The sequence below is a fragment of the Lepidochelys kempii genome, chromosome 2 (genome assembly GCF_965140265.1).
Source record: "Lepidochelys kempii isolate rLepKem1 chromosome 2, rLepKem1.hap2, whole genome shotgun sequence".
NCBI classification, from domain to species: Eukaryota; Metazoa; Chordata; order Testudines; family Cheloniidae; genus Lepidochelys; species Lepidochelys kempii.
In genome coordinates this window covers 1,609,600-1,623,656 of record NC_133257.1, presented here as the reverse complement: position 1 = coordinate 1,623,656, position 14,057 = coordinate 1,609,600, and the positions used below count along the sequence as shown (strand labels likewise).

The following is a 14,057-nucleotide window of genomic DNA, read 5'->3' as shown; positions in this document are numbered from 1 at the left end:
GATTCCACCACCTCCCTAGGGAACCCATTCCAGTGCTTCACCACCCTCCTAGTGAAATAGTTTTTCCTAATATCCAACCTTGACCTCCCCACTGCAACTTGAGACCATTACTCCTTGTCCTGTCCTCTTCTACCACTGAGAATAGTCTAGAGCCATCCTCTTTGGAACCCCCTTTCAGGTAATTGAAAGCAGCTATCAAATCCCCCCTCATTCTTCTCTTCCGCAGACTAAACAATCCCATTTCCCTCAGCCTCTCCTCATAAGTCATGTGTTCCAGTCCCCTAATCATTTTTGTTGCCCTTCGCTGGACTCTCCCCAATTTTTCCACATCCTTCTTGTAGTGTGGGGCCCAAAACTGGACACAGTACACCAGATGAGGCCTCACCAGTGTCAAATAGAAGGGAACGATCACGTCCCTCGATCTGCTGGCAATGCCCCTACTTATACATCCCAAAATGCCATTGGCCTTCTTGGCAACAAGGGCACACTGTTAACTCCTATCCAGCTTCTCGTCCACTGTCACCCCTAGGTCCTTTTCTGCAGAACTGCTGCCGAGCCATTCGGTCCCTAGTCTGTAGCGGTGCATGGGATTCTTCCGTCCTAAGTGCAGGTCTCTGCCCTTGTCCTTGTTGAACCTCATCAGATTTCTTTTGGCCCAATCCTCCAATTTGTCTAGGTCCCTCTGTATCCTATCCCTCCCCTCCAGCATATCTACCTCTCCTCCCAGTTTAGTGTCATCTGCAAACTTGCTGAGGGTGCAATCCACGCCATCCTCCAGATCATTAATGAAGATATTGAACAAAACCGGCCCCAGGACCGACCCTTGGGGCACTCCACTTGATACCGGCTGCCAACTAGACGTGGAGCCATTGATCACTACCCGTTGAGCCCGATGATCTAGCCAACTTTCTATCCACCTTATAGTCCATTCATCCAGCCCATACTTCTTTAACTTACTGGCAAGAATACTGTGGGAGACCGTGTCAAAAGCTTTGCTAAAGTCAAGGAACAACACGTCCACTGCTTTCCCCTCATCCACAGAGCCAGTTATCTCGTCATAGAAGGCAATTAGATTAGTCAGGCATGAATTGCCCTTGGTGAATCCATGCTGACTGTTCCTGATCACTTTCCTCTCCTCTAAGTGCTTCAGAATTGATTCCTAGAGGACCTGCTCCATGATTTTTCCAGGGACTGAGGTGAGGCTGACTGGCCTGTAGTTCCCAGGATCCTCCTCCTTCCCTTTTTTAAAGATTGGCACTACATTAGCCTTTTTCCAGTCATCCGGGACTTCCCCGGTTCGCCACGAGTTTTCAAAGATAATGGCCAATGGCTCTGCAATCACAGCCGCCAACTCCTTTAGCATTCTTGGATGCAACTCATCCGGCCCCATGGACTTGTGCACGTCCAGCTTTTCTAAATAGTCCCTAACCACCTCTTTCTCCACAGAGGGCTGGCCACCTACTCCCAATGCTGTGCTGCCCAGTGCAGCAGTCTGGGAGCTGACCTTGTTCGTGAAGACAGAGGCAAAAAAAGCATTCGCAAAAAGAAAAGGAGGACTTGTGGCACCTTAGAGACTAACCAATTTATTTGAGCATGAGCTTTCGTGAGCTACAGCTCACTTCATCAGATGCATACCGTGGAAACTGCAGCAGACTTTATATACACACAGAGATCATGAAACAATACCTCCTCCCACCCCACTGTCCTGCTGGTAATAGCTTATCTAAAGTGATCATCAGGGTGGGCCATTTCCAGCACAAATCCAGGTTTTCTCACCCTCCACCCCCCTACACAAATTCACTGTCCTGCTGGTGATAGCCCATCCAAAGTGACAACTCTTTACACAATGTGCATGATAATCAAGTTGGGCTATTTCCTGCACAAATCCAGGTTTTCTCACATCCGCCCCACCCCCATACACACACAAACTCACTCTCCTGCTGGTAATAGCTCATCCAAACTGACCACTCTCCAAGTTTAAATCCAAGTTAAACCAGAACATCGGGGCGGGGGGGTAGGAAAAAACAAGAGGAAATAGGCTACCTTGCATAATGACTTAGCCACTCCCAGTCTCTATTTAAGCCTAAATTAATAGTATCCAATTTGCAAATGAATTCCAATTCAGCAGTTTCTCGCTGGAGTCTGGATTTGAAGTTTTTTTGTTTTAAGATAGCGACCTTCATGTCTGTGATTGCGTGACCAGAGAGATTGAAGTGTTCTCCGACTGGTTTATGAATGTTATAATTCTTGACATCTGATTTGTGTCCATTTATTCTTTTACGTAGAGACTGTCCAGTATGACCAATGTACATGGCAGAGGGGCATTGCTGGCACATGATGGCATATATCACATTGGTGGATGTGCAGGTGAACGAGCCTCTGATAGTGTGGCTGATGTTATTAGGCCCTGTGATGGTGTCCCCTGAATAGATATGTGGGCACAATTGGCAACGGGCTTTGTTGCAAGGATAAGTTCCTGGGTTAGTGGTTCTGTTGTGTGGTATGTGGTTGTTGTTGAGTATTTGCTTCAGGTTGCGGGGCTGTCTGTAGGCAAGGACTGGCCTGTCTCCCAAGATTTGTGAGAGTGTTGGGTCATCCTTTAGGATAGGTTGTAGATCCTTAATAATGCGTTGGAGGGGTTTTAGTTGGGGGCTGAAGGTGACGGCTAGTGGCGTTCTGTTATTTTCTTTGTTAGGCCTGTCCTGTAGTAGGTAACTTCTGGGAACTCTTCTGGCTCTATCAATCTGTTTCTTTACTTCTGCAGGTGGGTATTGTAGTTGTAAGAAAGCTTGACAGAGATCTTGTAGGTGTTTGTCTCTGTCTGAGGGGTTGGAGCAAATGCGGTTGTATCGCAGAGCTTGGCTGTAGACGATGGATCGTGTGGTGTGGTCAGGGTGAAAGCTGGAGGCATGCAGGTAGGAATAGCGGTCAGTAGGTTTCCGGTATAGGGTGGTGTTTATGTGACCATTGTTTATTAGCACTGTAGTATCCAGGAAGTGGATCTCTTGTGTGGACTGGACCAGGCTGAGGTTGGTGGTGGGATGGAAATTGTTGAAATCATGGTGGAATTCCTCAAGGGCTTCTTTTCCATGGGTCCAGATGATGAAGATGTCAGCAATATAGCGCAAGTAGAGTAGGGGCTTTAGGGGACGAGAGCTGAGGAAGCGTTGTTCTAAATCAGCCATAAAAATGTTGGCATACTGTGGGGCCCTGCGGGTACCCATAGCAGTGCCACTGATCTGAAGGTATACATTGTCCCCAAATGTGAAATAGTTATGGGTAAGGACAAAGTCACAAAGTTCAGCCACCAGGTTAGTCGTGACATTATCGGGGATAGTGTTCTTGACGGCTTGTAGTCCATCTTTGTGTGGAATGTTGGTGTAGAGGGCTTCTACATCCATAGTGGCCAGGATGGTGTTATCAGGAAGATCACCGATGGATTGTAGTTTCCTCAGGAAGTCAGTGGTGTCTCGAAGGTAGCTGGGAGTGCTGGTAGCATAGGGCCTGAGGAGGGAGTCTCCATAGCCAGACAATGCTGCTGTCAGGGTGCCAATGCCTGAGATGATGGGACGTCCAGGATATCCAGGTTTATGGATCTTGGGTAGCAGATAGAATATCCCAGGTCGGAGTTCCAGGGGTGTGTCTGTGCGGATTTGATCTTGTGCTTTTTCAGGAAGTTTCTTGAGCAAATGCTGTAGTTGCTTTTGGTAACTCTCAGTGGGATCATAGGGTAATGGCTTGTAGAAACTTGTGTTGGAGAGCTGCCGAGCAGCCTCTTGTTCATATTCCGACCTATTCATGATGACAACAGCACCTCCTTTGTCAGCCTTTTTGATTATGATGTCAGAGTTGTTTCTGAGGCTGTGGATGGCATTGCGTTCTGCATGGCTGAGGTTATGGGGCAAGTGATGCTGCTTTTCCACAATTTCAGCCCGTGCACGTCGGCGGAAGCAGTCTATGTAGAAGTCCAGTCTGCTGTTTCGACCTTCAGGAGGAGTCCACCTAGAATCCCTCTTTCTGTAGTGTTGGTAGGGAGACCTCTGTGGATTAGTATGCTGTTCAGAGGTATTTTGGAAATATTCCTTGAGTCGGAGACGTCGAAAATAGGGATTCTAGGTCACCACCGAACTGTATCATGTTCGTGGGGGTGGAGGGGCAGAAGGAGAGGCCCCGAGATAGAATAGCTGCTTCTGCTGGGCTGAGAGTATAGTTGGATAGGTTAACAATATTGCTAGGTGGGTTGAGGGAACCATTGCTGTGGCCCCTTGTAGCATGTAGTAGTTTAGAAAGTTTAGTGTCCTTTTTCTTTTGTAGAGAAGCAAAGTGTGCGTTGTAAATGGCTTGTCTAGTTTTAGTAAAGTCCAACCACGAGGAAGTTTGTGTGGAAGGTTGGTTTTTATGAGAGTATCCAGTTTTGAGAGCTCATTCTTAATCTTTCCCTGTTTGCAGTAGAGGATGTTGATCAGGTGATTCCGCAGTTTCTTTGAGAGCGTGCGGCACAAGCTGTCAGCATAGTCTGTGTGGTATGTCGATTGTAATGGATTTTTTACCTTCAGTCCTTTTGGTATGATGTCCATCTGTTTGCATTTGGAAAGGAAGATGATGTCTGTCTGTATCTGTACAAGTTTTTTCATGCAGTTGATAGATTTCCACTCCATACGGCTAAATGCAGTGCCTTGCAACATTCGCTTTTTCCACATCCTCTGTCACTAGGTTGCCTCCGCCATTCAGTGAGGGGCCCACACTTTCCTTGACTTTCTTCTTGTACCTGAAGAAACCCTTCTTGTTACTCTCAACATCTCTTGCTAGCTGCAACTCCAGGTGTGATTTGGCCCTCCTGATTTCACTCCTGCAAGCCTGAGCAATATTTTTATACTCTTCCCTGGTCATTTGCCCAATCTTCCACTTCTTGTAAGCTTCTTTTTTGTGTTCAAGATCAGCAAGGATTTCACTGTTAAGCCAAGCTGGTCGCCTGCCATATTTACTATTCTTTCTCCACATAGGAATGGTTTGTTTCTGCAACCTCAATAAGGATTCTTTAAAATATAGCCAGCTCTCCTGGGATGATTTCGCTGGGGATTGAATCATAGAATCATAGAATATCAGGGTTGGAAGGGACCTCAGGAGGTCATCTAGTCCAACCCCCTGCTCAAAAGCAGGACCCATCCCCAATTAAATCATCCCAGCCAGGGCTTTGTCAAGCCTGATCTTAAAAACTTCTAAGGAAGGAGATTCCACCACCTCCCTAGGCAACGGATTCCAGTGTTTCACCACCCTCCTAGTGAAAAAGTTTTTCCTAATATCCAACCTAAACCTCCCCCACTGCAACTTGAGACCATTACTCCTTGTTCTGTCCTCTTCCACCACTGAGAATAGTCTAGAACCATCTTCTCTGGAACCACCTTTCAGGTAGTTGAAAGCAGCTATCAAATCCCCCCTCATTCTTCTTTTCCGCAGACTAAACAATCCCAGTTCCCTCAGCCTCTCCTCATAAGTCATGTGTTCCAGACCCCTAATAATTTTTGTTGCCCTTCGCTGGACTCTTTCCAATTTATCCACATCCTTCTTGTAGTGTGGGGCCCAAAACTGGACACCTCACCAATGTTGAATAGAGGGGGACGATCACGTCCCTCGATCTGCTCGCTATGCCTCTACTTATACATCCCAAAATGCCATTGGCCTTCTTGGCAACAAGGGCACACTGCTGACTCATATCCAGCTTCTTGCCACTGTCACCCCTAGGTCCTTTTCCGCAGAACTGCTGCTGAGCCATTCGGTCCCTAGTCTGTAGCTGTGCATTGGGTTCTTCTGTCCTAAGTGCAGGACCCTGCACTTATCCTTATTGAACCTCATCAGATTTCTTTTGGCCCAATCCTCCAATTTGTCTAGGTCCCTCTGTATCCTATCCCTGCCCTCCAGTATATCTACCACTCCTCCCAGTTTAATATCATCCGCAAATTTGCTGAGAGTGCAATCCACACCATCCTCCAGATAATTTATGAAGATATTGAACAAAACCAGCCCCAGGACTGACCCCTGGGGCACTCCACTTGACACCGGCTGCCAACTAGACATGGAGCCATTGATCACTACCCGTTGAGCCCGACAATCTAGGCAACTTTCTACCCACCTTATAGTGCATTCATCCAGCCCATACTTCTTTAACTTGCTGACAAGAATACTGTGGGAGACCGTGTCAAAAGCTTTGCTAAAGTCAAGATACAATACATCCATTGGTCCTGCTTTGAGCAGGGGGTTGGACTAGATGACCTCCTGAGGTCCCTTCCAACCCTGATATTCTATGATTCTATGTATGACTCCTTTCCCACTCATGTTATTCTCCCAAGGGATCCTGCACATCAGTTCCCTGAGGGAGTCAAAGTCTGCTTTTCTGAAGTCCAGGGTCTGTATTCTGCTGCTCTCCTTTCTTCCCTGTGTCAGGATCCTGAACTCGACCATCTCATGGTCACTGGGCACCTGAGGGTTAGTGGGCAGCAACTACCCAGGGCTCGCTGGAGACTTGCCTTGTGTCTGCCAGGCCACTGCCCCTGCCCCACCTGTGGCCCAGAGGAGCCCTGCCTTGCAAGGGGTGCAGCGGGGCTTGTTCTCAGCCACGTGCCGGGCTGGTGGGCATCTCTGCAGCCCCGGTGCAGCGTGTGTCTGGGGTAACGGCTGCCTGGCCCTGCAGGTACCTGAAAGAGTTTGGCTTCACCATCCCCGGGCGCCCTGTGGTGGTGGATGATGTGCGGGTGCGAGGCACTGGGAGCACCGGGATTGGTCAGGACGAGCCAGTCGCGGCCAGCGGCAGACCTGCCCGTGTGGAGACGGTGAGACTGAGGGAGCAGCGCTCTCCCGCCCCGCCGTGAGCGCCCCCCACCCTGGGGCAGTGGAGAGGGGGTCGCTCCCTCCCTGCCTAGGGGCAGGTGGGCTCTGGGATGCGGCAGCACCTCTCCCAGGGCAAACCCACAAGCCCCTGCCTGTCAGTGATCTGCTGGTCCTCCCGCATGCCCTGCCTCGGAGCAGATCCTGGGGGCTCAGCTCTTCCCAGAGAGGGGGCGGCACAATGGGCACCTCTCCTGCGCACCACAGGCCCGCGGGGCGCTGAGTGCAGGGAGGGCAGGCTGCCTGGGGCCCAGGCGTGCTCTGAATGCGCTGAGCCATGGCCTGTGGGTCCAGATGGCTCCTCTGGGGCAGGGCAGGATCAGTGCCTGGCCCATGGCCCCACAATCTGAACTGCTGAGACAATGGCTCCAGCTATGCCAGGGGGCGGGGGAGGGGGTTCCCTGTTAAGTGATGCACAGCAGGGCGGGGTTGGGGGAACCTGGGCCCAGGCACTCTCAGGGCATCCCCTTTTTCTCCCTGGCCAGGTGACCCGCTGCTATTTCACCGATGGCTACCTGGACACCTGCGTGTACCTGCTGGAGGATCTGTCCTGGGACCACTCCATCCCCGGCCCCAGCATCATCATTGATAAGAACAGGTAGGAGGAGGGGTAGATGGAGCCCGGACATATGAGTTCTATTCCCATCACTGCGGGGAGAGCCTGGGCCAATGGTGAAAGGAGGACGCTGGGCATCAGGATGCCTGGGTGCTGTGCCCAGTGTCGACAGGGGAGAGCTGGGCCGGGCTGAGAGGGGTGGTCAGCGCTCCTGGGTGCTGTGCCCGGTGTTGAGAGGGTAGAGCTGGGCCGGGCTGAGATGGGTGGTCAGCGCTCCTGGGTGCTGTGCCCAGAGTTGACAGGGTAGAGCCGGGCCAGGCTGAGATGGGTGGTCAGTGCTCCTGGGTGCTGTGCCCGGTATCGACAGGGTAGAGCTGGGCCGAGCTGAGATGGGTGGTCAGCGCTCCTGGGTGCTGTGCACAGAGTTGACAGGGTAGAGCCGGGCCGGGCTGAGATGGGTGGTCAGTGCTCCTGGGTGCTGTGCCCGGTATCGACAGGGTAGAGCTGGGCCGAGCTGAGATGGGTGGTCAGCGCTCCTGGGTGCTGTGCCCGGTGTTGAGAGGGTAGAGCTGGGCCGGGCTGAGATGGGTGGTCAGCGCTCCTGGGTGCTGTGCCCAGAGTTGACAGGGTAGAGCCGGGCCGGGCTGAGATGGGTGGTCAGTGCTCCTGGGTGCTGTGCCCGGTATCGACAGGGTAGAGCTGGGCCGAGCTGAAATGGGTGGTCAGTGCTCCTGGGTGCTGTGCCCGGTGTCGAGAGGGTAGAGCTGGGCCGGGCTGAGATGGGTGGTCAGTGCTCCTGGGTGCTGTGCCCGGTGTCGAGAGGGGAGAGCTGGGCTGGGCTGAGATCGATGGTCAGCGCTCCTGGGTGCTGTGCCCGGTGTCGAGAGGGTAGAGCCGGTCCGGGCTGAGATCGATGGTCAGCGCTTCTGGGTGCTGTGCCCGGCCCAGCCTCTGACTTGCTCTGTGGCTGGGGAAGTCTCTGTCCCTCCTGCATGAGAGGCTCTGCAGTGCGGTTCAGGGAGTTCTGGACAGTGGGTGGTGATGGACGTCCTGGGGGGCGATGGGAAGTGCTGCCCTGGGGAACCCTCCCCAGGGCATGTGCAGTAACACAGCCTCATTCCTCAGCACCATCCTCATTGAGCCGGGCTGCACGGCCTCCATCACCCGCCATGGGGACATCAGCATTGCCGTGGGCTCCGAGAAGCAGGGCCCCATCAGCACCCAGCTCGACACCATCCAGCTCTCCATCTTCTCCCACCGCTTCCTGGGCATTGCAGGTGAGGCTGCGGCACCAGGCCAGCTCCCAGGCCCTGTCTCCACGTGTGTCGTCCAGGAACTTCTCTCATTCTTTTCTGAACCACGTTATAGTCTTGGCCTTCACAACATCCTCTGGCAAGGAGTGCCACAGGTTGACTGTGTGTTGTGTGAAGAAATCTTTCCTTTGGTTTGTGTTAAACCTGCTGCCTGTTAATGGTTGGTTTAGAAACAACAAATCCTGCATCTCGGCAGAGGGTTAGACTAGGTGGCCCTTGCAGTCCCTTCTAACCCTGTGGGTCTATGATTCTAGTTTCATTGGGTGACCCCTGGTTCTTGTGTTATGTGAAGGGGTAAATGACACTTCTCTATTCACGTTCTCCACACCAGTCATGATTTTTAGGCCTCTATCTTATCCTCCCTTAGTCGTCTCTTTTCTCAGATGAAAAGTCCCAGTCTTATTAATCTCTCCTCATATGTATGTTTTCCAGTTGTAATGTTTCTTTTTTGAGATAGGGCGACCAGATCTGGAAATGGTATTCAAAGTGTGGGAGTACCATGGCTTTATAGAGAGGCATTAGGATATTTTCTGTCTTCGTATTTATCCCTTTCCCAGTGATTCCCAACAATGTTCGCTTTTTTGACGGCTGCTGCACATTGAGTGAATCTTTTCAGGGAACTCTCCACAGTGACTCCAAGCTCTCTTTCCTGAATGGTAACAGCTAATTTAGACCCCATCAATTTGTATGTAGAGTTGGGATGATGTTTTCCAATGTGCATTACTTTGCATTTATCACCATTGAATTTCACCTGCCATTCTGTTGCCCATGTTAGGGCTTCCTCTCGTCCTCCCTTGGTTCTTGTCACCCAGACAGAAAGCAGAAGGCCAGAGTCCGACGTGCAGGCAATGTGATGGTTATTGGGGTTACCAAGCAAGCATAATCCGCACTCTGTACACCAGCAGAGCTGTTCCCTGTCCCCCTCCTCTTTATTAACAGGGCAGTTATACCTGTAGAGCACGCCTGGCACCACCCTTTACAGTTTATGGTCCTGTTCCATTTTGGAGGGTTGTGAGTCTGGGGGCTTCCGTGCCACCTCTTTTGTACCTCTTTTGAGGGAAGGGTAGGGAGTGAGGCCAGGCTTTTCTTTGGCTTTTAGTGTTTCTTATGCCTCCCCCTCATCTCCCTTTGCCCCTCCTCACTGGTTCCTTGGCCTTGGCTTGCGGGAGGAGCTGTACACCGTACGCAGCCACAGATAAAAAACCCGGAATTCTGTCTCAGCCTAAATACTGCATTGCATCACTAGCAGCCACTCGCCCCCGTTTGGGAGATCCCTTTGCACCTGTGACGAGGCGGGTCCCAGCGGGACCCGCCTGAGAGTGTCCGTTCAGGACAAACTGCTTCAAGCAGGGCAGTCACGGCCTCAGGCTGGGGTTCCCGTGCACACCAAGGCAAACCAAACCAGCCAGCCAGAGAGGACTTTGGTCTCACCCCACTGGCTAACCACAAGTCACACAAGCAATTCCCTTAGAGGAGGGGTCGGCAGCCTTTCAGAAGCGGTGAGCCGAGTCTTCATCGATTCACTTTCATTTAAGGTTTCGCCTGCCAGTCATACATTTTAACGTTTTTAGAGGGTCTCTCTCTATAGGTCTATATATTATAGAACTAAACTATTGTCGTATGTAAAGTAAACAAGGGTTTCAAAATGTTTAAGAAGCTTCATTTAAAATTAAATTAAAATGCTGATCTTACACCGCTGGCCCGCTCAGCACACTGCCAGCCTGGGCTTCCGTTCACCTAGGCCGGCAGCAGGCTGAGCGGGGCCTGGGCTGGGACCCCGGCTGGCAAGGGGCCGGCAGCCAGGACCCCAGACCGGCAGCGGGCTGAGCGGGGCCTGGGCTGGGACCCCGGCTGGCAAGGGGCCGGCAGCCAGGACCCCAGACCGGCAGCGGGCTGAGCGGGGCCTGGGCTGGGACCCCGGCTGGCAAGGGGCCGGCAGCCAGGACCCCAGACCGGCAGCGGGCTGAGCGGGGCCTGGGCTGGGACCCCGGCTGGCAAGGGGCCGGCAGCCAGGACCCCAGACCGGCAGCGGGCTGAGCGGGGCCTGGGCTGGGACCCCGGCTGGCAAGGGGCCGGCAGCCAGGACCCCAGACCGGCAGCGGGCTGAGCGGGGCCTGGGCTGGGACCCCGGCTGGCAAGGGGCCGGCAGCCAGGACCCCAGACCGGCAGCGGGCTGAGCGGGGCCTGGGCTGGGACCCCGGCTGGCAAGGGGCCGGCAGCCAGGACCCCAGACCGGCAGCGGGCTGAGCGGGGCCTGGGCTGGGACCCCGGCTGGCAAGGGGCCGGCAGCCAGGACCCCAGACCGGCAGCGGGCTGAGCGGGGCCTGGGCTGGGACCCCGGCTGGCAAGGGGCCGGCAGCCAGGACCCCAGACCGGCAGCGGGCTGAGCGGGGCCTGGGCTGGGACCCCGGCTGGCAAGGGGCCGGCAGCCAGGACCCCAGACCGGCAGCGGGCTGAGCGGGGCCTGGGCTGGGACCCCGGCTGGCAAGGGGCCGGCAGCCAGGACCCCAGACCGGCAGCGGGCTGAGCGGGGCCAGTGGCTGGGACCCCAGACCAGCAGTGCGCTGAGCGGCTCAGCCCGCTGCCACTCAGCCCGCTGCCGGTCTGGGGTTCTGTCCGCCGGCTCCTGTCAGCCAGGGTCCCAGCTGCAGGCCCCGCTCAGCCCGTTGCTGGTCTGGGATCCTGGCCCTGCCCATATAGAGTGGGTACCTACCTTCTCCCTGGTTCTAGCCCATTCTCTTCCTCTCTCTCTGCACAGGGCTGGGGGTGAAGGAGCAGGCTGGGGGTTGAGGTGTAGGGTCTGGCTAGAATGAGGAGGGGGCTCAGGGTTGGGGCAGGAGGTTTGGGTGTGGAGTGCTTACCTGGGCAGCTCCCATTTGGTGCGAGGGGTGCAGGTGGGGAGGTGGGGTGGTGATGCAGGAGCTCCCATTTAGTGCGAGGAGTGGGGGTGGGATGTGCGGGGTGCAAGAGTCAGGACATGGGGTGTGTGGGGGGCTGGGGGTGTGTGAGGAGGGTGCAGGAGTCAGGGCAAGGGGTGTGGGGGAGCTGGGTATGTATGGGGGGTGCTGGAGTCAGGGCTGGGGTTGTGGGGGGGTGCAGGGGTCAGGGCAGAGGGCTGGGTGTTTGTGGGAGAGGTGCAGGGGTCAGGGCAGAGGGCTTGGGGTGTGGGCCGGGGTCGTGGGGGTGCGCCCAGCCCCTTGCCCTGAGCGGCTCACGGCAGGAGGCTGGAAGGGATATGCGGATTCCAACCCCTTCCCCAAGGCCCCGTCCCCACCTCTTCTCCACCTCCTCCCCAGAGCAGTGAGCACAGCTGCAGCTCGGCTTCCCCCCTCCCTCGCAAGGGCCAAGGGCAGTCAGCTGATCGGCCGCAGGGAGGGAACAGAGGAGGGGCGGGGGAGAAGAGCGGGCCGGGGCAGGCAGGATTTTTAATGGCTCACTGCTGCCTGCCGGGATCCCGGCCTGGGTTCGGCAGCAGGCTGAGCAGGGCCAGCGGCTGGGACCTGGCAGGCAGGAGCGTGCCATTAAAAATCAGCTCGCATGCCGTCTTTGGCACGCGTGCCATAGGTTGCCGACCCCTGCCTTAGACACTCCAGTTTCCCAGTATCACCACCAGGGCCACTCGTTATGGGGACAGATGGTTATGAAAACCAATACCCCAGTAAGAGAAAAGAGGTTATTTCGATCCCAAAGGACCAAGCCCCAGACCCAGGTCAATATACAAATCAGCTCTTACCCACAAATCACATTGCTGCCGATCCTTTCGAATCTAAAATCTAAAGGTTTATCCAGAAAAGGAAAAGGATAGAGATGAGAGCTAGAATGGGTGAAATGGAATCAATGACAGACAGGAACGGCCAAGTTCTTGGTTCAGGCTTGCAGCAGTGAGGGAATAAACTGCAGGTTCAAATCCAATCTCTGGAGAACATCCCCAGCTGGGATGGGTCCTTCAGTCCTTTGCTTAGAGCTTCAGTCTGTAGGAAAGTCCCTCCAGAGGTAAGAAGCAGGACTGAAGACCAGATGGAGATGAGGCATCAGCCTTTTATAGTCTCCTCCAGGTGTAAGAACCCCTCTTTGTTCTTACCGTGGAAAATTACAGCAAAAATGGAGTTTGGAGTCACATGTCCATGCATGACTCAGTTTTTACAGGTGGCAGCCATTGCCCACATGCTATCCTGAACGTCTCCAGGAAGACTTCTTATGTGGATTGGAGTCTCCCATGGTCTATTGTCAGTTAAGTGTTTCTTGATAGGGCACTTAACTTGCAAATTCCTTTCAAGAAGCTGACCAAATGCTTTACGAAGGCTTCTTGGAAACAAAACACATCAAGATACCAGTACAGAGCTAATATTCATAACTTTAACTGCAAAAATGATGCCTGCATGCAGACAGCATAATCATGATCAGCAAGCCATAACCTTTCCATAGACACCTTATACGGCAACCTTTGTACAATATTGCTGAAAATAGATAACGGTGGTTGCAACAATGATTTATACGGTCCCAGGTTATATCAGTAACGTCACAGTAACTCTTCGCAGACTGCCTGGGACTTAACTATCTTGATTAATTTAGTGTTATCTGCAAACTTTGCCACCTCACTGTTTACCGTTTTTCCAGATCAGTTATGAATATGTTGAACAGCACAGGTCCCGGTATAGATCCTTGGGGGACCCTGATATTTACCTCTCTCTGTGAAAACTGACCTTTTATTTCTACCCTTTGTTTCCTATCTTTTAACAGTTACTGATCCCTGAGAGGACCTTCCTCTTATCCCATGGCAGCTTTCTTTGCTTAAGAGCCTTTGGTGAGGGACCTTGTCAAAGGCTTTCTCAAAGTCCAAGTATGCTATTGTCACGGAGTCCCTGGGTGATGCTCTGGAACTGCTCCCCATGAAGCCAGTCAGGACTCTGGGGAAGTCTCCTTTCTGTGAGCAGCCTGTTTTCAGGACACACAGCTCACCCAGCTTCCCCCTTCCTGGGTCTGACCTCGGAGCATTCAGCCTCCTCTGCCCCCCCGGGCGCTTCCCACAGCAAGTCCGCTCATGCGGGGCTCCTGGGGATGCCAGAGGGTCCTGCCCCCCAACTCCGCAGTCAGACGTGACTCTCAGCCAACCAGTAAAACAGAAGGTTTATTAGACGACAGGAACATGGTCTAAAACAGAGCTTGCAGGTGCAGAGAACAGGACCCCTCAGCTGGGTCCATTTTGGGGGGGCAGTGAGCCAGACAAGCACGCCTGCACTTCACTCCATGTCACACCCTTATCCCACCACCTAGATACTTAAGAACTGCATAGGGGAAACTGAGGC

The 14,057-nt window shown here is 53.5% G+C and overlaps 1 protein-coding gene across 3 annotated transcripts in view; it reads left to right on the top strand.

The window, feature by feature from the left end:
• Nucleotides 1-14,057, top strand: part of OPLAH (5-oxoprolinase, ATP-hydrolysing) — a 52,865-nt gene that overhangs the window by 17,979 nt on the left and 20,829 nt on the right. For all 3 annotated transcript variants that reach the window (XM_073329809.1, XM_073329811.1, XM_073329810.1), the window contains exons 13-15: nucleotides 6,689-6,827; nucleotides 7,368-7,480; nucleotides 8,564-8,715. In XM_073329809.1, the coding sequence (XP_073185910.1) occupies nucleotides 6,689-6,827; nucleotides 7,368-7,480; nucleotides 8,564-8,715 (404 nt within the window). The remainder of the gene's footprint in view (nucleotides 1-6,688; nucleotides 6,828-7,367; nucleotides 7,481-8,563; nucleotides 8,716-14,057) is intronic.